Raw genomic sequence first — 26,728 nt, 5'->3', positions numbered from 1 at the left:
GGCTGAAGTAACATATAAACACATACACATCGAAACACATGTATACAGGCATATCAGATATGTATACGTCCATATATACATCTATATCATATATGTGTATCTGTATACACACACATGTAGATTTCAGATCAAAGGAAATGATCAGGGATAAAGAAGATTGTTTCATAATGATAAAAGAGACACAGTAATCCTAAATACTTATGTACCTAAAAACAGAGTTCCAAAATAGATGAAGCAAAAACATGTGAACTTCAAGGAGATATACACAAATTCAGTTACATGAACATACTTCAATGACCCTTCCTCAACTACTAATAGAATAAGTAGACAGAAAAATGGCAAGGATAGAATTGACAGACACCACTGACCACCTTGACCTAAGGGACATTTATAGAAAACTGTAGCACAGAATAGTAGAATGCATATTATTCTATTGTAAGGCTCTTGAACCTGGAACATTTACCAAGATAGACAATATTTTGGGCCATAAAACAAACTTCAATACATCCAAAGAATTCAAACCACACACAGAATACTCTTTGACAATAATGAAATCAAATTTGAAATCAGTAACAAGCAGATTCTCGGAAAATACCTAAAGCAGAAATTAAAGGAATTTTGAGCAGAATTAAGTGAATTTATTAGATTATGTTAAAGCGTACCTAAATGCCTAAAAAGAAGGATCTCAAATCAAAGACCTCAATATCTTAAGAAATTTAAGGAGAAAATTAACCTGAAGGTAAGAAGAAAAGATGAGATTTAAAACAGAAATCAGTGACACAGAAAACAGAAAATGAACCCCAAAGGTAGAACTTTGAAATAATACAACTGATAAATCTTGAGCCAGTCTGATTACATTATGAATATAAAAAAGCACACAATCTTACAGAATCTGTAGATATTAAAAGGAGAAGACTAAGGACAATTTTATGCCAATAAATTAGATGACTTAGATGAAATGCTAAATTATTTGAAAAATACAGATTAGTTAATCTCACTCAAGAAAAAATAGAGAACACAAATAGACCTATATCAATAACACTGAAATTATAGTTAAGAACTTTTCCACAATTAGAAATCCAGAACCAGAAGGATTAACTAGCAAATTTTACCAAACAACTAGGGAAGAAACAGTACCAGTTATAAAAAAAACTCTCCCCCCAAAACAGAAGAGGAGTACTTCCCAGTTCATTCTGTAAAGCTAATACTAACCTGAACAAAAACCAGATAAAAGACAACAGATTTAGAAAAATGTAAATTAACCTCTCAAAATGAAAAATGCAAAATAAAAGTTTAGCAAATAAAAGGATGATGTATTATTAGCAAGTGAGGTATACCTCAGGAACTTAAGAGTTGGTTTAACATTCAAACAAACAACTTAATTTAGTGTTCTCTCTCTCTTTCAATTTTTTGATGGTGGTTGTACTAAGAATTGAACACGGGACCTTCACATTTAGCTACATCTCCAGCCCTGTCCCCACCCCAAATTTAAACAGGGTCTCACAAAATTGCCCAAGTGGGATTCACACTTTTGGTCCTCCTGACTCAACCTCCCAAGTGCTAGGATTGTAAGTATCCACAACTCTGTAATTCACCGCAATAATAAACTTAAAAAAAAAAAACTATATGCTTATTTCAACAGAAAAAGAATTTTACAAAATCCAACATCAATTTCTGACTAAAAAAATTTCTCAACAAATGTCTTTAATTTTCCTCAACAATATTTTATAGCTTTCAAAGTAGAGATTGTTCATATCGTTTGTCTGAGGTGTCCCTAAGTATTTCACATATTTAATCTACTTTAAATCATACCGTTTTTAAATTTTAATTTATGATTTTGTAGTATATGGAAATGAACAGTTCATTTTTGTGCATAAATCCTTGTCCACATTAGATTAGGTAAACATTTACTCTTGTTGTAAAAGTTCTTTATATATTCTGGATATAAGACCCTTATCAGATAAACATTTACAAATAGTTTCTCCCATTCTGTAGTTGCCTTTTCACTTTCCTAATGTTTTTAATTTTGATAAAGTCTAACGTACAATAGTCTCTTCTATTATTTGCTAAATAATTGATTTTTCCTTCCTGTTAAAATAACTAATATTTTTCCTTTCTTGTTAAAATAACTAATATTTGACAAACACACAAAGGCAATACAGAGGAGAAAATAAACCTTTTCAACATACTATAATATGCATTGTACCACGTATAAAAATTAACTCGAACTAGATCACAGACATAAGTGTAAAACCCCAAATGATAATACTTCTAGAAGAAAAAATAAATCTTTGTGACCTGGAGTTAGGCAAAGATTTGTTTAAATATGACTGATTTGGCCTGGTGGTATATGCCTATAATCCCAGAACTCTAGGAGGCTGAGGCAAAAAGTTTGCAAGTTCAAGCCTAGGCTGGGTAACTTAAAAAATAAAAATAGGCTGGGGATATAGAGGGCCAGCTCAATTCCTAGAATGGAGAAACGAAAAAGACAAAACAAAAGCACAATCTATAAAAGAACACACTGAAAAACAGAACTTCATCATAATTTAAAACTGCTTTTAAAAAGACATTTAAAAAAGAGAATGTTAAGACTAGGAAATAAGCCACAGGCTAAGAGAAAAATCTTTGCAAAGCATATATTTGATAAAAGTATTTGTATTTTACAACTTAACAATAAGACAACTCAATTTTGAAATTTGCGTTTCAACAGACCACCAGAACAACATACAGATAGCAAATAAAGACATGAAAAGATGCTCAACATCATCAGTCATTCAGGAAATGCATTACCACTACACACCTATCTGAATAGCTAAAATGAAAAAGTTACCACGGCAAGTGTTGGAGAGAATGTAAAGAAACTTGAACCCGCAGACACTGCTGGCAGTAGTACAAAATGGTGCAACTGTTCAAAAACAGTTTGACAGACTCTTTTAAAACTGAAATATACATCTACCATATGATCCAGCTATTCTACTCCCAAGACAAAAGGTAATATATGTCCATACAAATATTTCTACACTAATTTCATGGGAGCCAAAAAGTAGGAACAACCTACATGTACACCAATCTAAGAATGGATGAACAAATTGTAGTACATCCATAAGACAGAATACTACTCAGTAACAAGAAGAAATAAATTCTTGATACATACAAGGACAATTCTTAAAGTAATTCAACTGAGTAAAAGGAGCAGGAAACAAAAGACTGCACAATTTATAATTCCATTTACAAGCATACCTTGTTTTATTGTGCTTTGCTTTACTATGCTTTGTAGTTACTGCATTGTTTTTATAAATTGAAGGTTTGTGGCAACTCTTTGTCAAACAAGTCAATCAACACCATTTTTCCAATATCATGTGCTTACTCTGTGTCTGTCATGTTTTGGTAATTCTTGCAATATTTCAAACTTCCTCATTATACTGTATATTAGGGATCAGTCATCTCTGACATTACAACTGTAACTACTTTGGGGTCCACAAACTATACCTTTATAAGACAGTGAAGATAACTGATATGTTATGTGTTCTAGCTGTCCCGCCAAGAGGGTATACCTGTCTCTTTTCCTCTCCTCAAGCATCTCTATTCCCTGAATCATAATACTAAAATTAGGCTACCAAATAGGCCAAGAAGGGCCTCTAAATGTTTAAGTGAAAGGAATAGTCAAAAACCTCTCACTTTAAATCAAAGCTAGAAATGATTAAGCTTAGTGAGGAAGGCATGTTGAAAGCTGAGATAGATGGAAAGAAATTAAAAGTGCTCTTTTAATGAACACAGGAATGTTAAGAAAGTGAAACAGCCTTATTGCTAATATGGAGACAGTGTTAGTGGTTTCAACAGAAGATGAAATTAGGCACAAAATTCCAATTAGGCCAAAGCCTGATTTAGGGCAAGGCCCTTACTCTATAATTCCATGAAAACTGAAAGGTATAGAAATTTCCAGAAGAAAAATTGGAAGCTAGAAGAGGCAGGCTAATGAGGTTTAAGGAAAGAAGCCATATCCATAACATTGAAGTGAGAGGGAAAGCATCAGGTGCTGACATAGAATCTCTAGCAAGCTATATAGAAGATCTAATTAATATAATGGATACATGAAGTGACTGGTTTTCAGTGTAGACAAAATAGCTTAGGACTTCCCTAACTAAAGAGAAGTCAATGCCTACTTTCCAAGCTTCAAAGGACAGGCTGATTATCTTGTTAGGGGCTAAGTGGTGACTTTAAGCTGAAGCCAATGTTCATTCTGAAAATCTTTAGAGCCCTTAAGAATTATACTAAGTCTATTTTGACTGTGTTCTATAAATGGAACAATAAAGCCTGGATGACAGCACATTTTAGAATATGGTTTACTAAATATTTAAAGCCCAATGATGAGACCTATTGTTCATAAAAAGATTCCTTCCAAAATATTACTGAATGTTGACCATGCACTTGACCCCCCCCCCGAGCTCTAATGGAGATATATAGAGAGGTTAATATTGTTTTAATGCCTGTTAACACACCATTCTACCATGCAGGGATCATGAAAGGACTTTTAAGTCTTAGTATTTACGAAACACATTCTGTAAGGCTGTAGCTGCCATACACCGCGATTCCACTAATAGATCTGGGCAAAGTAAATTGCAAAGTTTCTGGAAAAGATTCATCATTTTACATGCCATCAAGAACATTCATGATTAATGGGAGGTCAATACTGCAACATTAACAGAAACTTAGAAGTGGATTGCAACTCTTATGGTTGACATTTAGGGGTTTGAAACTTCGGAGGAGAAAGCAACTATACATACTGTGGAAAGATTCAAAAGAGCTAGAATTAGAAGTGAAGCCTGAAAATATGACTGAGCTGCTGTAACTTCACAACAAAGCTTTAACAGACGAGGAGTTGCTCCTTATGAATGAGCAAAGAAAATGGCTTGTTGAGATACTCTACTGTGAACGTTGCTGAAAACACAACAAAGGATTTAGAATATCACATAAGTTTAGTTGATAAAGCAGCAGCACAGTTTAAGAGTGATTCCAATTTGTATTGTGGATAAAATGCTCTCAAACAGCACTGCATGCTACAGAGGAATCTGTCATAAAAGGAAGACTCAAATGATGTGGAAAACTTTGCTACTATCTTAAGATACTGTCACAGCCATCTGAACCCTTCAGCAACCATCATACTGATCAATCAGAAGCCATCACTACTGAGGCAAACCTGTCCAAGAGCAAAAAAGTATGACTTACTGAAGGCTTAGATGATTATTAGTAGTTCTTAGCAAGAAAGTATTTTTAATTAAAGTATATACATTTTACACATAATTGTACACTTAACGGACTACAGTATAACATAAACATAATTTTTATATATACTGGGAAACAAAAAGATGCATGTGACTATCCAGATTCTTAACTTTCTTGTAATGATCTGGAACCAAACCCACAGTATCTTCAAGGTACGCCTGATATAACCATAACAAATACAAAATAATCAGAAAAGTGTTGCCTGAAGAAAAGAAGGTGGTCGTGGGGTGGGCAAGAAGGAGGGGCCAAGGGGCCTATGAGAATATCAGATATGTTTACTATCTTTATACCATTGTGGTGGCTACATGTGAGTATGCATGTCAAAACTTATCAAATTTTATACTTTAAATATGTGAAGTTTATCAGTATCAATTAATTATACTAATAGCATTTTTAAATCCCCACTTATAAGTAGAGTGAAAATAGCAGATCAGTGAGAAAATCATGAAAAAAATCAGTAAAGATGTTTTGCTAAAAATATGATTTGCTGTGGTAAAGTTCATACTTACCATATTGAATTCTCAGCGTCAGAAAGTAAAAAGAAAAAGAAAACTGATTCAAGATTAGAATTTATAAACACATGTTAAGGGGCTGGGGGTTTAGCTCAGTGGCACCATGATGGCCTTGCAAGCACAAAGGACCTGACTTTGATCCCTGGTACAAAAAAACAAAACAAACAAACAAACAAACCCAAAAAGAACTAAACACATGTTAAGGCCAATTGCTAAAAATCACTTTAAAACAAATGACCTATTGTTTTCTGAACAGTAGTCTCTGTCCAATTCACACTCACATTCTTCAATAAATCAAGGTCTATTGTAAATTCTGTACTTCTATGTGGCAGGATATCAACTGCAGGGGAATTATACCTTTCCACTTTGTTAGATTAATAAAGGTATGAGTTGAAAATCCACAAAAGCTGAAAGATTCAGCACTAGAAAAAGCCAGGACATGGTAGTTGTAGAACCAAATTTATCCACATTATGACAATGAATCACTGGCCACCTCCAGAAAAGAGACAAAGCCATTTTAAAAAATGATTTTCTTAGACCTACCCTACCATATCTGTTAGTATTTCATGAACTGTAAATCTAAATTGAGTATTTCTCAAAGAGTATAGAACAAATGCAATATAAAGCTGTAATAGGGTAAAAGTGAGAAATGTCATTATTGTACCCTGGGCAGAAGGTTATCTTTTTATACTAATGAAGATCAAGATTTAAAGGCATAAGGCAGTGGGGTTAGGAATGTGAGAAAGGTAATCCGGACAAAGCCCAAAACAGGCTCACATACATTATCATCATTGACTTTAAAATGTGTTGCCTTGCTCTCTCATAATAAGCTAGAGAATGAATAGATAAGATTAAAAATACAAAATTTAAAAGATGAGCCTAATATCACAAGTGTTACTGGCTGGGTATCTACAAACAGAGTTTCTATTCCAAAGAGAGAAAGACAAGATATTTTCAAGACATTCCTATTTTTTTTTCATTGAGTTTATTGGTACTTTTTAGGTATATAGTACAGTTACATTTGTCACTGGGATCTTGTACCTTTACATGACAGGTCTTGGTTCTCATTTTTTCCCATACCCCTACCCTCCTTTCACCCCCTCCACCCTTCTCTATTTACAAAAACTGTGTTTCCATTTTTTCATTTTCTTATATTTTTTCTTTTCCATTATTTCCTTTCTCCTACCCTTCCCACTTCCCCTACACCGTTGGCCCTTTTCTTCTTATTTCACATTGTCAATTAAAGCATTTGGCTCTTATTTACACTTTTAGTTTTTCACACCAGAGAAAATATTTGGTATTTACATATGTGTCTTTTTATTTCACTTAAGAGTATGGCCTCAATATGCATCCATTTTCCTATGATTGACTCTAGTGGCTCATTCTTTATGGCTGAGTAGTATTCCATTTTATAGAAAAACCACATCTTCTTTATCCAGCTGATGGGCAATTGGGCTGTTTCCAAGTTTTAGCTATTACAAATTGTGCCGCCATAAACATGGGTGCACATATATCACTGTGGTATGATTCTTTCAATTCTTTTGGAAAGGTACCCAGCAGAGGGATAGCTGGGTCAAATGGTACCTCTAATCCTAGTTCTTTGAAGTATCTCTATATTGACTGATTGCACCAGTCTGCACTGCCACCAACAATGGAGAAGGGTTCCTTTCTCCCTATCACCCTGCTAACATTTGTTATTGGTTGATTTCTTGATAGCAGCCATTCTTTCTGGGGTGAGGTGGAATCTCAGTGTTGTTTTCATCTGCATCTCTTGAATGACAAGTGATGTGGAACATTTTTTCATATATTTATTTTCTGTTTTACTCCTTTGTCGGAGAAATGTCTGTTTATTTCAGCTGCCCATTTTTGAAATGAGTCTTTGTATTTTGGGGGGCCTGATGTCTTTGAATTCTTCATATATTCTAGATAAGAGTCCTCTCTCTGAGGAGTAGCTGGTAAAAAATTTTTCCCACATTGTAGGTTGTCTCTTAGCTCTGTTGGTAGTTTCTTTTGCAGTGCAGAAGCTTTTAATAAGATGAGATCCCAGTTGTTGATTCTTTGTGCTAGTTCCTGTACTACTAAGGATTTATTCATGAAGTCTTTTCCTACGCCAATGTCTCCAAGAGTTCTGCCTAACTTATTTTCCAGCAAATGCAGTGGTTTTTGTTTTGTTTTGTTTTTTGTACGGGGGATCAAACTGAGGTTGCTGCGCTTATGAGGCAGGTGGCGGCACCAATGAGCTAAATCCCTGGCCTAGTGTTTCTTTTTTAATATTTAGATCTTTAATCCACTTGGATTTTAGTTTAGTGCGTGGTGAAAGATAAAGGTCTAGTTTTAATCTTTGGCAGGTTGAAATCCAGTTTTTCCAAAACCATTTATTAAAGAGACTATCTTTCCTCCAGTGAGGATAGTTGGCTCCTTTGTCAAAGGTGAGGTAGCCGAGTACATCCGGAGTTGTTTCTGTATCTTCCAATCTATTCCACTGATCCTCAGGTCTTTTTCTTTGCCAGAACCATGCTGTTTTTATCACAGTGGCTTTGTAGTATAGTTCCAAATTGGGAATTATTATACCTACTGCCATGTCTTGGTTGCCTCGAATGGCTTTTGCTATTCTAGGTCTCTTCTGGTTCCAAATGAATTTTTGGATTATTTTCTCTAGTTCTGTGAAATATAGTGTTGGAATTTCAATTGGAATTGCATTGAATCTGCATAGTAGTTTCAGTAGTATGGCCATTTTCACTATGTTGATTCATCCTACCCAGAAGCAGGGGATATCTTTCCATTTTCTTATATCCTCATCGATCTCTTTTTTCAGAGTGCTGTAGTTTTTAGTGTGGAGGTCTTTTGCTTCTTTCATAGACTGATTCCTAGATGCTTCATTGTTTTGGATGCTATTGTAAAAGGAATTGTTTCCCTAATTTCTCTTTCAGTGAGTCTGTTATTTGTGTACAAGACATTCCTACTTGTTAATTCAACAACTCCTGACCTTTTGAAAAACAAATATAATGAATCAAATTGATGTTTTCAATGATGAAATATAGTGGGTCAAAATGAACAAAAACAAAAGATAAACATCAAATTTAAGGCATGTGTTAATTTGAACCCTACAAGTAGTAACATAAACAATTTCATATGAAGTTGTTACTTACTAGAGTAATTATCTATACCAATATTCTCTACATCAGTAAACTAAGAGCTAAGGAAATATCGGTATTGTTTTCTAAGGGTTCACATTTCAGGTCTTGGTAATAGAACAGTGATGAGAAAGGCTGGAATCAGTCCTTCATCTCTCCCCAGCTACTTGTCTTCTTCTAATAGTCAAATATCACAAGATACAGTTTTCTAGACTTTGTCTTTAGTTCCACACCTCCTCACTTATTCCAAAGTAGCTTTAAGATTGATCACTCCACCAAAACAGGTCACTGGTTGCCTCTTAAATCACTTAATCCATTTATCAATGCATTCTCAACAGGGCAATACAGTTCCCAAATAGGGAAGGGCTGTAAGATATTACAATATTAAAACAGTTTGTAGTTCTCCAAGAAGCTATAGTACATAAAGAGAAATACATAATACGTGTATATTAAAATTTTAGAGAGGCATTGGGAAGAATATCTAAAAAGGCTCTGTATGGGAACAATAAGGAAGAAAAGGTTGTCAAATACTGGTGGTGCATCTATTAATCCTCATTTTACTTGCATTAGTCTCTTCTTTTGTTACAAATTTTCCTCAGCCTCTGTGATGAATAATTTTCCAGCATTTCCTCATATAACTCTCCAGATCATTGTCCTCTGTCTTCTTTGGAAGCGCATCTCCTCTAAGTCAAACCTAAGATTCTCTTCTTACAGTATATCTTCATCCCAGGTGATTTAATGCCTACCCTCAGGCTCACTTACTACCCTAAACTCAGAGCAACACAGCTGTCATAGATCAGCCCTATTTATCAACACGTCAATTTGGCATCTCCACTTGATGTCTCCAGGTATTTTCTTAGGAAAAACAAAACACTTTTGGTCAGATTTTGAGTTTGAGAACCACCTTCACAGAGTACTTTCAGAAGTATTCATATAATCTAAAATGATAGTGCTAACTAAAAAACTTGATATAGCCTAACACACAACTATAATCCCAGCATTCTGGGAGACTGAGATAGGAGTTGCACCTAGCCTGGGTAACTTAGTGACTTAGCAAGACCTTGTCTCAAAATAAAAGATAAAAAGGGCTGGGGATGTGACTCGGTGCCAAGATCCTAGGTTTAATCCCTAGTACCTAAAAAAAGAAAAAAAAAAAGATATAAACAATTACTCTATAAACAAACGTCTATTAATCTCTAATGTCTTCAAGCCCTCTTAAATAAATATACCTTTTCCTAATACACAACAGAGCTACACTAGGTCAGAAATCAGTGTGTAATACAGTTTTTCCCAGGGCAATGATATGAATACTACCATAGTAGTTCTCTTCTTATGCTATAAGGTATTCTAAAACCAGCATCAGGTTTTGCTAAAAGGAGATAAGAATGTATGAGACTATAAAATGTCTACTATACTGGGTATCTGCACAACTAAAAACAAGTAGACATCAATATTTACATTTTTAAAGACAATTCTAAAAGCAAACTGGTAATTGGGGAACTGTATAAAGAGAATATAAATATATATTCATATAATTTCAATAAAAACTGTTCTTGTTACTCAGTTCTCCATATAATAAGGCTGTACCACAAATCTTTTACAAAGGTAAATTAAAAAAGAGACCCAGAATCAAATATGAGGACTATATTTTGACTCCATGGATTCTTTCTTCCCAAGCAATAACAGGAATTTGTCAACACCAATATTTCAATAAAAGAAATTCTGCTTCTAGGTTTAAGAAACGCTGGCTCATTACTTCAGAGTGAAAGAGGTGCTCTGTTAGAAAAAAATAACAAGTGAAATAAATAAGTCACACATGTGTAAATACTGAATAGTTTCTCTGGTGTGAATAAACTATAATGGTACATAAGATCCTAAGGATATAATGGACAATGTGAAATAGGAAGAAAGAGGCTAAAGGTGTAGGGAAAGTGGGAAGGGTAGCGGAAAGGTAATAAGGGAAAGGAAAAAAATAGGAGAAAATGAAAAAATGGAAATAAAATATTTGTAAATGGGGAGGGAGGAGGGAGTGAAGGGAGGGCAGAGACAAGGGGAAAAAAATGAGAACCAAGACCTGTCATGTAAAGGTACGAGATCCCAATGATGAATGTAACTGTACTGTATACCTAAAATGTACCAATAAACTCAATGAGGAAAAAAAAGAAAAAAATAACTTCTCAGGGAGTTAGAATAAATCACCCTATTTGACATAATAGGATTAAGGATAATCTAGCACAGTAGAGTTTAAATCTCTGCCTGCTGATCTTGTTTTTCTGTGAAACTCTTTTCTCTGTCTCCCTGTCCGTTTATTCTTTTAGTATTACTCCTCAGTGATTTCAGAAATCACTACTAAGAATAACTTAGTATTTCCTACTGGACTCTACTTGGGTTTCCTCTAAGAACCTCAAACCCCATATGCCCCAATCTAAACTTAGCTTCTCCGTCTCCACCTCCTTCCTGGCAAATCTCCCCCATTCACCTGATGGCTCAGGACATAAATCTGGGATTTATCCTTAAATTCCCCTCTGACAGAATCCTACCAATTCTTTTAAAAGCTCTTAAAAGTGCCTCCTACTCTGCCACCTTGGCCTTGTCTCATGTGACAGGCCGTGCTGTAGACTTCAAAAGGTTAGGGGATAGGTTAAAACATAGGATTAAATCCACTTGCTATTTGCTAAGTATGATCTTTTTATCAGGGAAATTATTCAACCTTTTTAGGGCTCATTTTCTCATCTTTAAAATGAAAAGAATAGCAGAGCTGGGTTTGCAGTTCAATGGCAAAACACTTAACCTAGCATGTATAATGACCTGGGTTCAATTCCTAGCATTGTCAAGAAAAGTAAATCTTGCTTAGAAGGAACAAGTAGACAAACTAATGTCTCTAAAGCACTCAGCATTATGCCTAGCACATTGTAAACACTCAATGAAATATTTGCAGGATATCAATTAAATGAGATAATAATCTGTGTAAAGCACATGACACACAATAAGGATACACACACACACACACACACACTACTCTCACTCCCTTCTCTAAGCTTATTATTTCAGTAATCTCCTAACATTTAGCCTCAACTATTCCCGCAATGCTTCTAACTGAACTCTGTAAAATCTGATTTCCTTCTTCTGACATATAAAGTTCTTAATGATTTTGTATTTAAGGCTCACCTCTTGCTATTTCTTTACACTGGATCACATCAAACTCACAAGTGTCTTCTTTAATAAATCACTATTTTTGTAATGCTATTCTTTTTGCCTATAATTCTTATCTACTCTTTCCCCAACACAATTTCTATGTCTTATACTGTTCCTATTAATCCTTCAAAACAAAGCTTAGGAAGTCTTCTCTTTCCTTTTGCTAGCCTGTATCCCCAATTCTGTCCTCAAAACATATTCTATGTTCCCACATATTCTTCTTTCCTTTTTTTTTAATTTTAGGAAAAAATAAAACAAAAAAATTTTTTGGTACTGGGGGTCAAACTCGGGCCCTTGCACTTGCGAGTCAGGAGGTGGAACCACTGAGCCAAATCCCTGGCCCTACAAGGTCTTCTATTAGTCCAGGCTGGGCTTGAACTCACTATGTAGCCCAGGCTGGCCTCTCATGGTGATCCTCTGGCCTCAGCTTCCTGAGCGCTAGGATTACAAGCATGTGTCACCACTCCTGGCACAAAACAAATTTTCCAAAGCAAATAAGAATAACAATGGTTATTATACTATTTATGTACTGATATTTTCAAAGTTACTCAGTATATGACATAAACCAAAAAGATTCTCACAAAACCAAAACAGTTAAATTTTCTTCCAACAGGTTAAGATAAGTGTAGTATAAATGAGACAAATTACCATAATATAGATATATTTTTAAAACAATTTTTAATTTGGACAAGTATTTGAAATTCCTATTTCCTATTGATCTCTGCCATTTTGTGCTCTGTATATATACATATACATACACATACACATACATATATACATACATATATAGAGTTTCACATTTAAGAGAAACCATGCACCATGTGATAACTGAGCTTGGATGTCTAATTTCACTTAATATTATATTCTCAAGTTGAATCCATTTATGTATAAATGCCTCAAGTTTTTCTTTAAGGCAACATAGTATTCAATTGTATATAAATACTTCATTATCTTTTTTTAAGAGTAGGAAGTATTTATCAAGGGAAAGACAGTTGCTGAGAGAGACAAAACAGGCCTGAAAAGTGGGCTCTATCCTTATCTATTCATTTGTTGATGGACATAATATGTTGTTTTCAAGATCTAGCCATTATAAATTGTCCTACTATAAACATGGTTACGTATGTATACTTGTACTATGATGATGTGAATGCTTTTGGGAAGATATCTAGGAGGAGGATAGCTGAGTCAAATGAAATTTCTACTTTTAGTTTTTTGAGGACTCTCTACACTGATTTCCATAGTGGTTAGACTAGTTTACATTCACACAAACAATGTAGTAGAGTTCCTTTTTTCCCACATCCTCACCAGCATTTGTTGATGTTAGATTTTTGTATGATAGCCATTCTCTCTCAGATAAGACAGTACTTTGAGTAGTTTCAATTTGCATTTCTCTGGTGGTCAGCAATGATGAGCATTTTTTCTTGTATTTTTTGGCCATTTCTACTTCTGAAAAGTACCTATTTCAGTTGTCAGATTTTTGATTGGGTCTTTTATTTGGGGTGGGTCTAATTTTTTTGAGTTCTTTGTATGTTCTTAATGCTAGTCATCCATCCATGAAATAGCAGGCAAAAATTTTTTTCCACTCCTTTTGAAGACTGTGTCTGCACTCTGTTGGTAGCTTCCTTTGCTGTGCAGGAGCTCTTTAACTTGATGTGGTTCCATTTGCTGATTCTTGATATTATTTCTTGTGCTACTGGGGTTCTGTTTAGAAAGTCCTTGCTTATGCTTGTCTGCAAGAATTGTACTTGTTTTATCTTCCAGCAGACTGTTTTAACATTTAGATCTTTGATCCATTTTGATTTTAGAGTAGTAGATGGTGAGCTGTATGAGTCTAGATTCAATCTCCTTTGTGTGGATATCCAATTTTACCAGGACCATTTATCAAAGAAGCTATCTTTCCTTTGTAAGACTTGAATAGGCTAAAGTGACTCCATGCTAATAGGCCAGACTGTGCTTCTTCATATGCTAATTGCTACCTTGGTTAACAGCCCGCCCAGGGGCAAATGGTTTGACAAAAGGTGACCCTAGAACATTTCCTGCATAAGATAAGCAATGTGTTTGCAGTCTTGTTCTGTGAATTCCCTGACGCTTTGTTTAGTAAAACCTTATAAAAAGTACCTCAGCCCCTGAGCAGTTGCCTCTCTGAGCCACCTGGCTCCGGGAGTGCCGTCTGGCCAGACTAATAAAGGTCTTTTACCATCTAGGCTGGTGTGTTCCTTCCTGGGTTTCTCGGTTCTCTGTCGTGTTCCCGGAGCCTCGCTGGGTGTTAGGGCCCAGCATCGTGGAGGCCTTTCGGCTGTTCACGCTCCGTGGAGTGGAAGTGAGACTTTTGGTCTTACACCTTCATGTTTTGGCTCCTTTAAAAAAGATCAAATAGCTGAACATCCCTGGGGTTGTTTCTATGTCTTTTATTCTGTGCCATTAATCCTATATGTCTGTCTTTGTGTCAGTACCATGCTGTTTTAATCACTGTGGATTTACAGTTTAAGTCTGGGATTGTGATACCACCTGCTTTGCTTTTCCTTTATTAGGTTTCTGCTAATTCCATATAAATTTTTGGATGTTTTTTCCTAGCTCTGTAGTATTTTGATTGAGATTGCATCAGCTTTGGAAGTACAGCCCTTTTGATTATGTTGGTTGTGCATATCCAGGAACAGTAGATATTTTTCCAATTTCTGATGTTCTTCTCTATTTCCTTTTTCAGTATGATGTAATAGTCTTTCACTTCCTTAGTGAAATATTTAACTTTTTTTTTCTGTAGCAGGGATCAAACTCGGGACCTCACACTTGCAAAGCTTGCAGCAGAACCACTGAGTTAAATCCTGGCCCAATATTTAATTTTTTTGATGCTACTGTAAATGGTATTTTCCTAATTGCTTTTTCAGTGAATTCATTATCAGTGTATAGCAATGTCATCGATTTTTGTGTTTATTTTGCATTCTGCTACACTACTAAATTTGGTTATCAATTCTAGGAGTCTTTTGGTGGAATTTTTTGCATTTTATAAGTAAAGGATCATATCATCCCCCAAACAATGACATTTTGACTTTGTCCTTTCCTATATGTATCCCTTTTCTTTCTGTTGCCTGATAGCTCTGGCTAATGTTTCAAATACAGTGTTGAACAGGAGTGGTAATGATGGACATGCTTTTCATGTTACTGATTTTAGAGGGAACACTTTCAGCTTTTCTCCATTTAATATGATGTTAGCAGTGGCTTGGTCATAAATGGCTTTATCATATCGATATAAAGATTTTATGTACTTTTTTTTTCCAGTTTTTCCACGAATGAATGTGGGATTTTTGTCAAAGGCTTTTTGTGTCTCTACTGAGATGTTGTGATTTTTGTCCTTGCTTCTGTTTATGTGGTGAAATAATTTGTTTGTATATGTTGAACTATCCTTGCATCCCTAGGATGAAGCCTTCTTGGTTATGGTGTATGATCTTTTTGATGATTTGTCACATTCTGTTTGCCAGTATCTTGTTAAGAATTTTTGCATCTAAGTTCATTAGAGAAATTGGCTTATAGTTTTTTGTTTTTGTTTTTGTCATTGGATCCTTGGCTGGTTTGGGGATCAAGACAATGTTAACTTCTAAGAATGATTTTGGGAGCACTCCTTCCCTTTCAATTTCATTAAAAAGTGTGAGAACAATTGGGTGTTTGATCTTCCCTGATGTTCTTGTAGAATTCAGCTGTGACTTTCTCTTGGTAGTTTTAAAAAATTATTATTACTGCTTCATTTCATTGCCTATTACTGGATTGCACAAGATTTTTAAGTGTTCTTGGTTCAATTTTGGCAATTCATATGTACCAGGAATCTCTCCATTTCTTCTGAGTTCTCCAGCTGTTTGACATATATATTTGTGAAAGTTGCTAATAATTTTCTGAATTTAGGGAGTATCTTTTGTTATTTCACCTTTTTCATTTCTAATTGCATTTGTGTCTCTTTCCTTTCTTTTCTTGGAATATGACTGGCTGTCTACTTTATTTATTCTTATAAAAACTAGCTCTTTTGATCTGATCTTTTAATTTCTTTCCTTGTACAAATCTGGGTTTGGATTGTTTTTGTTTTCCTAAGATCTTGAAATGCATCATTACATTATTTATTGGGGCTAATTATGTTTCTAATGTGGAATTCATCACTATAAACTTCCCTCATTGGACTATGTACATTGTGTCTTATAAGTACTGGAATGTTGTACTGGTATTATTGCTTAATTCTAGGAATTGTCTTATTTCTTCCTTAAGTTCCTCTGTGACCCACTAGTTATTTAAAAGTGTGTTTAATTTCCATGTGTTTGCATAATTTCTGTGACTCTTTTACTATTGATTTCTAGTTTAACTGCATTGTGATATGATAATATGCAAGGTAAAATTTGGTTATTTTTGCATTTGCTTGGGATTTTTTTTTAAAAAAACTAATATGTGATCTACTTTAGAGAAAGTACCATGTGCAGGTAAAAAAAAAAGTGTATTCCATTGGTGTTGGATGGAACACTCCGTATATATTAAGTCCATTTGTTCAAAGATTGGTTTCTTTGATTTTTTGTTTAGTTGATCTGTTTGTGACAGTGGGTGCCTCACCATACTGTTATTGATGTGTATTATCTTTTATGTCCATTAGTTTTATGAAGTTGGGTACACCATGGTTTGGTGCATATATGTTTGTATTTGTTACCTCTTCCTGTTGAGTAGTTCTGTTAGCCAATAGTATGTATGCAATGTCCTTCTTTGCCTCTTTTGATCAGCTTCCACTTGAAATGTACTTTGTCTGAAAATAGGATAAGCTACTCTTGCTTGTTTTCAGGTTCCTGCTGTGTGGAATACTGTTTTCTAACCTCTGGTTTCTAGTCTATGAATTTTTTTTTGGAGTGTTAAATTGTTTCTTGTATACAGCATGCCTTTAGATTTTCTTTCTTGATCCATTCTGCTAATCTGTGTCTTTTGATTGGCAACTTGAGTCGATTTACATTGATGGTTGTAATTGATAGGTATTGACTTATTCCTGTCATTGCATTAATTTCCTGTTGCTGTTTTGCTTTCTTTCCCTGATACTTAATTGCTAGCCCTACCGGATGTATTCATTTTATTGGACCTTTTGTCATTGTTGGCTTCACTGGCTCCTTCTAGGATGTCCTTGAGTATTTTTTGGAGTATTTGTTTGGTGGTCCTGAGTTTCTTTAGGTTAAGGCAGGCCACCGAAGAACCGTTGAGCTAAATCCCTGGCCCTCTCCAACAATTTTGAAAGGTGAGTTTGCAGGATAAAATTCCTGGGTTGGAAGCTGTTCATTCTCTTTAAGAGGTTGAAATACTTCATTCCAAGCTCTCCTTGCCTTTAAGGTTTGTATGGAGAAATGTGTTGTAATTTTGATAGGTTTTCTTTTACAGGTGATTTTTGCTTTTCTCTACCAGCCCTTGAGGTTCTGTTTATGTGCTGTAGTTCTGGTATTTCATTTATTATGTGGTGTGGAGTAGTATTTCAGGGTTCTGTATGCTTCACATATTTGTATGTTAAATCTTTTTCCAAGTCTGGGAAGTTTTCTGCTATTACTTGTGTAAACAGTTTTTCTTTTTTTATGCTCTTTGGGTTGTTTTCTGATTTTTTGTTAATTTCAATTATTCTTTCGTTAGTCTTTGAGTCATTTAGGAGATGCAGGATCCATTTTTCATGTTCCCTTATTATTTTTAAGGTACCTCTCATTAAGTGATTGTTGACCACAGCCCTGTCCTCTAGGTCTGACATTCTGTCTTCACATTAGCTGCTTTTGCTACTCATACTTTCCATCATGTTTTTGACCTCTTTATTGCTGTTTGAAGCCTTTTTATAGACTCCTATTCTTTTTCATGCTGGGCATTCATGTTTTGTGTTTCCTTGTTTAGCTCCACTAGCTGTTTATTAGTGTCTTCGCTAGATTAGCTGATCATTTGTTGTTATGGTCATTATGTGATTAGTTATATCTTCTTTAAATTCACCAAGAACATTATAGAACAGCTTTACCTCCACTGGTATCCTTTCAGATCTACATGCTCTATGACTTATGAATTACTCCCTCTCAATGGTCCTTGTACTGATTTTAGGGCAGTTAGGAGTTTTGGGAGGCATTTTGTTGCCTTGTCTTTTGATATTCCCTTTTTTTTTGTTTGATTGCTTGTTTGTTTTTTTGTGCTGTAGTTTGCAAATTCTTAGGGCCAGCGCCTGCTTCCTTGAGAGTGAGCCACAGTATTGTTTGCAATGTTACAGGCATGCAGTAATGACATGGAGAGAAAATCAAATGCCCTCCCACACATTCTTGTATCTTTTCATTCTTCTAATGCTAGTAACAACTAACATTTAATAAGCATAGATTGTATGCCAGGTTCTATATTAAGCACATTTACATATTACCATATTTACTCCTCTCAGGAACTTTCTGAGGTATATACATAATGCTATCATCCTTATTGTAGAAACAGAAAACTAAGGATTACAGAAATAATTTTCCCAAAGTCATACAGCCAATAGGAAACAGGGCTGGTATATCTACCAAATTTTTAACTACATACTGCATTGTCTTGTAACACTTAATATAAGATATTGTAATAATTTTTTAATTTATCCTCTTCCCAAGTAATCAAATCTATCTGGTAGGTACCCTGAAGACTGGGATCAAGACTTTCAGTTTTTACATGTCCTAAATATGTCATGTCTACCAATTAATAGAAGCTCAATGAATAGCTGCTAAATGAATTAATATCATTTAATCTAACAAGTGGGTAAGGAGTTATCAATTCCTGTTTATAAAGCAGATATATGAATGTTTTAGGATATTGTTAAATTAGTTTCTGTCTTCAAGTTAAATCATACATCTGTGCAAAGGGATAAATGATTTAATTTCTCTAAGAAGGAAAAAGCAAAAAAAATGTTTTTATATATTTACTGACTATTGAAAAGAAGGGTTTAAGTCTTCAAATACCATCACTTTTTCCTGAGGACAAATATAAATCCAAGAAGAAAAAGGTTATCTAGTAGGAAACAGCAATAAAATAAAAGCCTTAAGCAAGAAAACTTTCAAACAAGGTCAGCAGAATTCCTGAAGAAGAACTCCCAACTGTCTACACCATGTGGTAGACATGTCATAAGAAGATCTAGGCTAGACATAAAATACTCACAGCAGGGATATGCTGGTTAAATGAACTGAACTAAATTTCTACTTAGTTTATAACCTAAGCCCATAAAATGCTTGTATATAGGCACTACAGAATTAAAAGACTCGGGGGGGGCACAGATCAGATTACATTATAACTAAAAGTTTAAATTACAACAAGATAAAATCTAACCTACTCTAGATATAAGGATAAACTCCTAACAACCAACATCCTTAGATTATGAAATTGTTATATGGAAAAAATTATAGTATATTTCTAAGAATATTAAAAACATTTGAAATATTTAATTCTACCTAAAGGCTACAGTATATAGTTACATAAAGGTTTTTCTAAGCCGCCAACACACACACACACACACACACACACACACACACTTCTTACTGCAGCAGTTTTTGTCAGATGGCTTTCAGATAATAGTATTATTTCACATCTCAAAGCAGGAGAAATCATGTGAGAATAAAATATAGGCAAAAAAAATACACATTCTTACCAGTATCCTCATTCTTTGTACTACAAAATAAACAGGATATTCAGCCTCCCACAATGCAGACTTTGCTTCAGCTTCTAAAGTCCAACAAAGTAATGCAACAGTTTGCAAACTAAGAAATACAGACAGGACAGGAAAAAATGATTTATCATCCAAAGGTTATGCTGGCCTCTGTAGTTATTTGGAAAATATTCCTTGTTTTCCATTCTGTGGAAGAGTTTACGTAAAACGTGACGTTATTTCTTTCCAGTGATATATTTGAAAAAAAAACCTCAGTGGAGAACAATCCTGGATTTTTGGGAAATTTTCTTTTTCTTTTTCTTTTAATTCCTTTCAATGAAAGGTATTACTGTTTTCTATTTCTTCTTGTATCGAGCCTAGTTTTCTTTTATAGGAGGTATTTTTGTCTATTTCAACAAAATTGTCAAAGTTTTTTATTGTAAAGCAGTTCCCTTATATTATCATTTACTGTCTGTAGGTCTTGTAGTAGTGGTTCCTTTTCCATTTCTGATATTGACAAATCATGCTTTCTCTCTTTTCCTTTTACTGATTAGTAAAAGTATTATGTTCCTGGAAAAATGAACTGGTAAAGAAATAACTGGACTTCGTTTTCTCCGCCACAATTTGTTTTCTATTTCATTGATTTCTGCTCTTATCCTGATGGTTTCTTTTCCTTTTCCTTACCCTATTTACAGTTTTTCTAAGTTTCTTAAGATGGAAAGTTAAAACACTGATTTTTAGTTTTGCTTGTGTAATAACTGTAATCAAAGCTCTATTTTCTCTAAGCAGTTTTTTAGCTGTTTCTGACAAGTTTTGATATATTTATCTTATTATTGTCTTCAAAGTATTTCCTAAGTTGCACTGTAATTTTATCTTTCACCAAGAAGTCTTTAGAAATGTACTGCTTCACGATTTGTAGTTTATTATCACTACTGTCAGATAAAATATTGTGAAAATGACCCAGAATATAGTCATTTTTAGAAAATATTCCATAAGCATTTGAAAATAATATATTCTTTTCACTATTCAGTGTTTTTACAAATATATTTTTGCTCCTTTTTTGTGGTTTTTTGAGACAGGGTCTCACTATGTAGTTGAGACTGACCTGGTACTCACTATGTAACCCAAGCTGGTCTTGAACTCACAACGATCCTCCTGCCTCTGCCTCCCGAGTGCTAGGATTACAGGTGTGCACCATCATGCCCAGCTTGTTTTTGCCTTTTTTAGAGGAGTATAGTAAAGACATGGGCTTAAAATAACATTCTGGAAAATGAAAACCATAGAGACATTGCCCAGGGTTAGGGAGGGATGAATAGGGAGAGCACATATGATTTTTAAGCCACTACTCTTTATGGACACATATTGTCATATACAGTATTTATCAAAACTTATATAATATATAACACCAAGAGTGAATCATAATGCAAACTATGGATCTTGGGTAATAATGTGGCAAATTGTACCAGTAGTGGAAGGTGTGCATATGTGGGGAAAAGAGGTACATGGGAACTATTTCTACTCACTTTTGCTGTGAACCTAAAACTGCTTTAAAAAATAAAGTATTGAAAGAATGAAACCACTGAAAAGTAGTAGCTCTTCACCATCTTCAATATTCTACTCAGTTCACAAATAGTTGTTACCAGTGTGGATCAGAAGGCAAAACCATTGCTGGATTATTCCCTTCTTACACCCTCCCCCCACTTCTCTGGGGGTGGTGGAGGTGGCTGGGGATTGAACTCTGGTATGCTAAGCACAGGATGTACACTGAGCTATACTCTTTGCATGCATTGTGTTATTTCTTAGATTTGACTTTCAAAAATATCTTAACTGCTAATTTATAGCTCAGAATGGGGACTGAAAAAAACTTACTTTTCAGTTTTCTTCTTTTGTTCCTTTTGCCGTTTTTGTTCTTTTATTTGTTCTCTTTCAATGTCCATAAAAAGTCTTCTATGTCTCAGGTATTGCTTTTGACGCTAAAGTAAAGTAGTTAAATCATTAAAATTCTCTTTTCAGAGGAATTCCCAAGAAAGCAAACTATTCTTATGATATAGACCAGCAATCCCCAACCTTTTTGGCACCAGGGACTGGTTTCCTAAAAGGTCATTTTTCCACTGACAGGAGATGGGGTGTTCGAGGGTGGGTAGGGTAATGTATGGTTTCAGAATGATTCAAGCCAGTTACAAGGCTGTAAATGCAGAAGAAGAACCCTAGCTCACCTGCCATTCACCATGTGCTGTGCACCCCTGTTCCGAGCCAACCCCTCCCACTGTCTCAAGGTTACAGACCCAGGCTGTAGACAGTAAGATCATATAAGTACATATTTATAGTGTAAGCACGCATTTATAATGGCTTCAAAAACTTAAATACCTAGGAATGAACCTAAGCAAGAAGTGAGACTTCTAATGAAAAACATAGTTTTAAAAGAGATCAAAGACATCAGAAATTGGAAACACGAGCCAATATTGTCAAAATGGCCATATTACCAAAATGATACATAGATTTAATGCAATCCCAACCAAAGCACCAACAGCATTCCTCACTGAAGTAGAAAAAAATACCCTGAAATTTATATGGAACCAGAATAGCAAAAGCAATACTGGGCAACAAGAGCAAAGCAGAAATTCACTATCTTGAATTTCAAGTTATATTATAAAACTACAGTGATAAAAACAGCATGGCACTAGCACAAAAACAGATATGTGGATCAGTAGTACAGAATACAGGATTCAGAAACAACCACAGGCATGTTCAGTCATCTGATCTTTGATGAAAGGATCAAAAGCTTAATACTTGAGGAGAAGAGGCTCTATGATAAATGGTGCTAGGAAAACTGGCTGTGTATATGAAGAAGATTGAATCTAAACCCTTATCTCTCACCATGTACTAAAATAAAATAAAAATGGATCAAAGATCTAAATATTAAAAGAGAAACAATGGGATATAAGAGAAAATAAGTAAAACTCCTAAAGACAAAGGCATACATAAGGAGTTTCTGAACAGAATCTCAGTTGCACAAGAAGTACATCAAGAATCAACAAATGGGATTATATCAAATTTTAAAACTTCTTCATAGCTAAGGAACAACCAACACAGTGAAGACACAGCCTACAGAATGGGAATTTTTTTTTTTTTTTGCTAACAATTCCTCAGATAGAGGACTGATATTTAGAACATAAAAAGAACTAAAATAAAAATCAGATTCCCCAAAATAAGAGAGCCAGAGCAGTAATTGTTTATTTCTATTTGCACTCTTTCCCACCTAAGTGCATGCTACAACCAGAACCCATAAAAGACGCCATAGACATGAACATGAGCTCTCTTAAGCCCTAAAACTATCTTTTTGATGGAATTTGCTACACATTTCAAATGACAATACTGGTGAAGTGAGTTAACAAGTGTTGCACAAAGTACAACTAAATCTTAATGAAGATCCTTGATTCCAGCTGACCCTCTATAAGTTGTAAACTAAAGGCTAACAAAGATGATACCTTTAAAGCTGGGGATTTAGCCCAGTGGTTCTGCTGCCTACCTTGCAAGCATAAGGTCCTGAGTTCGATCCCCAGTACCAAAAAAAAAAAAAAAAAAAAAAAAAAGATGATCACTTTAAAGTGGATAGTGATGAAAATGAAAACAAGTTATCATTAAGAACAATCAGTTTCAGGGCTGGTGGAAAGGATGTACTGCACATTGTCATTGTCAAGCAGAGGCAATGAATTACAAAGGCAATGCAATTAAGTTAACATCAGCAAATTTGAAAATGTCTGTACACCCAATGGTTTCCCTATGGTTTTAAAATTGAAGTGTGGTTCAGGGCCTTTGCATTTTAATTCCCAGCTCTTAGCAGCTGGGGAGGAAGATGCAAAGTCAGAAGATAAAGAGGATGTAAAATTCTTAAGTTTATCTGGAAAGTGATCAGCTCTTGGAAGGGTAGCAAGTTTCCACAGAAAAAAGTAAAGCTAGCTACTGATGAAGATGATAATGATGATAATGACAAAGATGATGTCTTTGATGACAAGGAAATTGAAAAGAAAGCATTAGTGAAGAAATCTATGTAAGATATTCCATCCAAAAATGCACAAAAATCAAATCAGAATGAAAAATTCTCAAAACCATCGAGATGACCAAGATCAAAAGGTCAACAATACTTCAAAAACCAGTAAAAAGCTCCTAAAACACCCAAAGGATCTAGTTTCATACAAGTTATTAAAGCAAAAATGCAAGGAAGTACAGAAAAAAGTGGTTCTCTTCCCCAAAATGGAAGCCGAATTCATCAATTATGTGAAGAATTGCTTCCAAACAACTGACAAAAGGGCTATTCAAACTTTCTGGCAGTGGAGAAAGTCTCTTTAAGAAAACAGTTTAAACAGTTTATTAAAATTTCCTATCTTTCTTTATTTCTATAACTGTTATTTGGCTGTCCTTTTTAATAATGCAAAATGAGAACTTTCCCTACCACATTTGATTAATGTTGTCTAGGTTCCAGGATGTGTGTCTAAAATGCCTGTTTAATTTTTAAAGCTGGAACTTCACCCTTTGCTTGGCTTTACGTATGTATAGAATGTTATGGACATAGTAGTACTGGTGGTCAGACATGCAGATAAGCGAGAAGACAAAAATACACGTAAGAAATATACTCAGTATTTTAGTAATGTAAAACATTTTTTTTTTTTAAAAAAAGAGCAAAGCAAAACATGGGCAACTGATACGAATAGAAACTTTTCATAAGTACAAATAGCTAATAAACACATGAAAAGATGCTCGATATTTGTCCATTTGAGAGAAATGCAAATTAAGAAGATACTTCCATTTTACTCCAGAAAGAATGCCTATCATCAAGAAATCAAGTAATAACAAATGCTGGTGAGGCTTTGTGGGGAAAAGGAACCCTTCTATACGGCTGGTGAGAATGTAAACCAGTACAACCACTATGGAAGTTAGTATAGAGATTCTTCACAAATTTAAAATTAGAAATTCCATTCAACCTGCCTATACTTCTAGATATCTTACCCAAAGAGTTAAAGACATCATATTACATTGATACATGCATACTCATTTTTATAGCAGCACAACTCACATTAGCTAGATATTAAAAGCCACCTATATGTCCAGCAAGAGATGAATGGGTAAACAAAATGTGGCATATATAAACAATGGAGTACTACTCAGCCATATATTTCTGTCATTTGTAGGAAAATGGATACATCTTTAGACTATAACGATGAGTGAAGTAAAACAGATACAGAAGTTCAAATATCGCATGGTTTCTCTTATAGAAGAAAACCAAAATACAAATAATTTAAACAGCAAAATAAAAGATTGATGGTAAGAAACAGGGAGAAAGACTATGTAGACATAAGTAAAGAATCTGAGGATGTGGAGAGACTGGACAGAGGGAAGAGAAAGGAAAAGTAAAAAGGATGAAGATGTGACATTTATATGTAACAGTACTCCACAATGAATGCATTTATTATATATCACAAGCATATACTAAAAAGAGAAACTTTAAAGTGAAAAATATACAGAACAGAACTAAGTCCTTAATTTCCTTCTGTCTCTCATGACTGACGGTAATAATGCATACAACAATTTTATACTTTTAAGCACATACCTATTGTATGCTAAAACAAATGATAGAAATAAGCCTTAATTTAGTTTGTTCTTAGTACGGTCTCATCACTAGTAGTAAAGAAAATGATTATATTTGATATAGTAAGATATATACTACATTTATTCTGTGCACCCAAGGAGTAAGTAGTATAAAAAGCTGGGACCACAGAAAGAATGTGGGAGGTATTTATAACAGAACATCCCTAAATTTTGAAAATTAGAATCATACCATAAAAACATACTAAGCCTAGCATAACATGCCAGGAAGGAGAGAAGAATAACCAAAGTTTATCAAAATATCGTACTCATAAATGGAACCAGTACAATAAAATCAAGTGCTAGAACACTGTACTGTGTGTAATATGCTCATTCCTCTGGATTTATATATTCTTTTTTCAGGACACAGGATGCTCAAAAGGCTAAATCATATTTATGCATCTACTAGGGCAGTCTATGGCTTTTTGGTAAAAATTATTAAAAGTCTAAATAGCAGTTTCCAATACTAAGGATACATCAGAATCACCAGTGGTTATTTTTTAAAAAACACAAATGTCCCCAATATATCTTTTTCAGGTACTGATAATTGGTTGGGGTTCAGGCATCTACATTTCAAAAAAAAGCTCCATATTCGATTCTGGTACATTGTAGAGTTAAAAACTCTTAGTTTAAACTAACTTTACATCGCCAAGGAAATACCAAATGTTCCTTTAAGTTATAATGGCAAATATATACTAGCTGGAGAAATTCACATCAATGTACCCTAAATCATAGGAATTTAGAAGAAAAGTTCAACATACATGGTATGATCACAATATACAGTAAATGTTTACATTTTTAAAAATTATTACAGAAATGGTGGAATGATGAGCAGGAGAAGGAGCCTCTCTGAGATTTGGTGTCCTGACACCGGAATAGAGTAGCACAATAAAGAGAAGGAAGAAGGAAAGAAGTCCCTGGGACCCAGGAAGGATCTGAGGCAAGAGTTGAAGTCTACAGGGAGAGTGAGGAGAGAGACTTTAATGAAGAGAAGGGAGGTACCAAGCAGAGCTCTCTCTCAGAGCCCAGACTCTCCACAAGGGAACAGTGGGCCAAAACTGCAGATGAACAGTGACTAGTGACAACCCCAGAGGCCTCCACAAGAAACACACCAGTGGAACAGAGTAATGGACAAACCAGACTGCAGCAGCTGGTGAATTATCTAGGTTCAGACCTCATCTAGGAGAGGGTGATTGGCTAGTGGCCATCTTGGAGAGGGGGACAACTGAACTCAGAACAGCTGCAGGTGGAATCCACCTAGTGGCTTCTGCTGCCTCAGTGTGGGTGCTGAGCTCAAGTCAGCAGGAAGTCAGGGAGTGATTTCAAGC

The 26,728-nt window shown here is 34.9% G+C and overlaps 1 protein-coding gene and 1 pseudogene across 7 annotated transcripts in view; one reads left to right on the top strand and one right to left on the bottom strand.

Annotated features, from left to right (window-relative positions):
• Ccdc15 (coiled-coil domain containing 15) overlaps positions 1-26,728 on the bottom strand; it is a 101,619-nt gene that overhangs the window by 23,409 nt on the left and 51,482 nt on the right. For 6 of the 7 annotated variants that reach the window (XR_004517491.1, XM_010628699.1, XM_010628700.1 and 3 more), the window contains one exon: positions 21,627-21,730. Coding sequence is in view for 6 of the 7 variants with exons in the window: in XM_010628699.1 (XP_010627001.1) it covers positions 21,627-21,730 (104 nt within the window). In the remaining variant the exon portion in view is untranslated. Of the gene's footprint in view, positions 1-20,918; positions 21,021-21,626; positions 21,731-26,728 lie in introns of those variants that run through there. The other variant, XM_010628702.1, reaches the window with a different exon arrangement.
• LOC104865271 lies at positions 23,049-24,107 on the top strand (annotated as a pseudogene).

The sequence above is a fragment of the Fukomys damarensis genome, unplaced genomic scaffold (genome assembly GCF_012274545.1).
Source record: "Fukomys damarensis isolate Sample0158 unplaced genomic scaffold, DMR_v1.0_HiC HiC_scaffold_16, whole genome shotgun sequence".
Taxonomy (NCBI): Eukaryota; Metazoa; Chordata; class Mammalia; order Rodentia; family Bathyergidae; genus Fukomys; species Fukomys damarensis.
The sequence above is the reverse complement of the archived record's forward strand: the minus strand, read 5'-3'. Positions and strand labels throughout refer to the sequence as shown.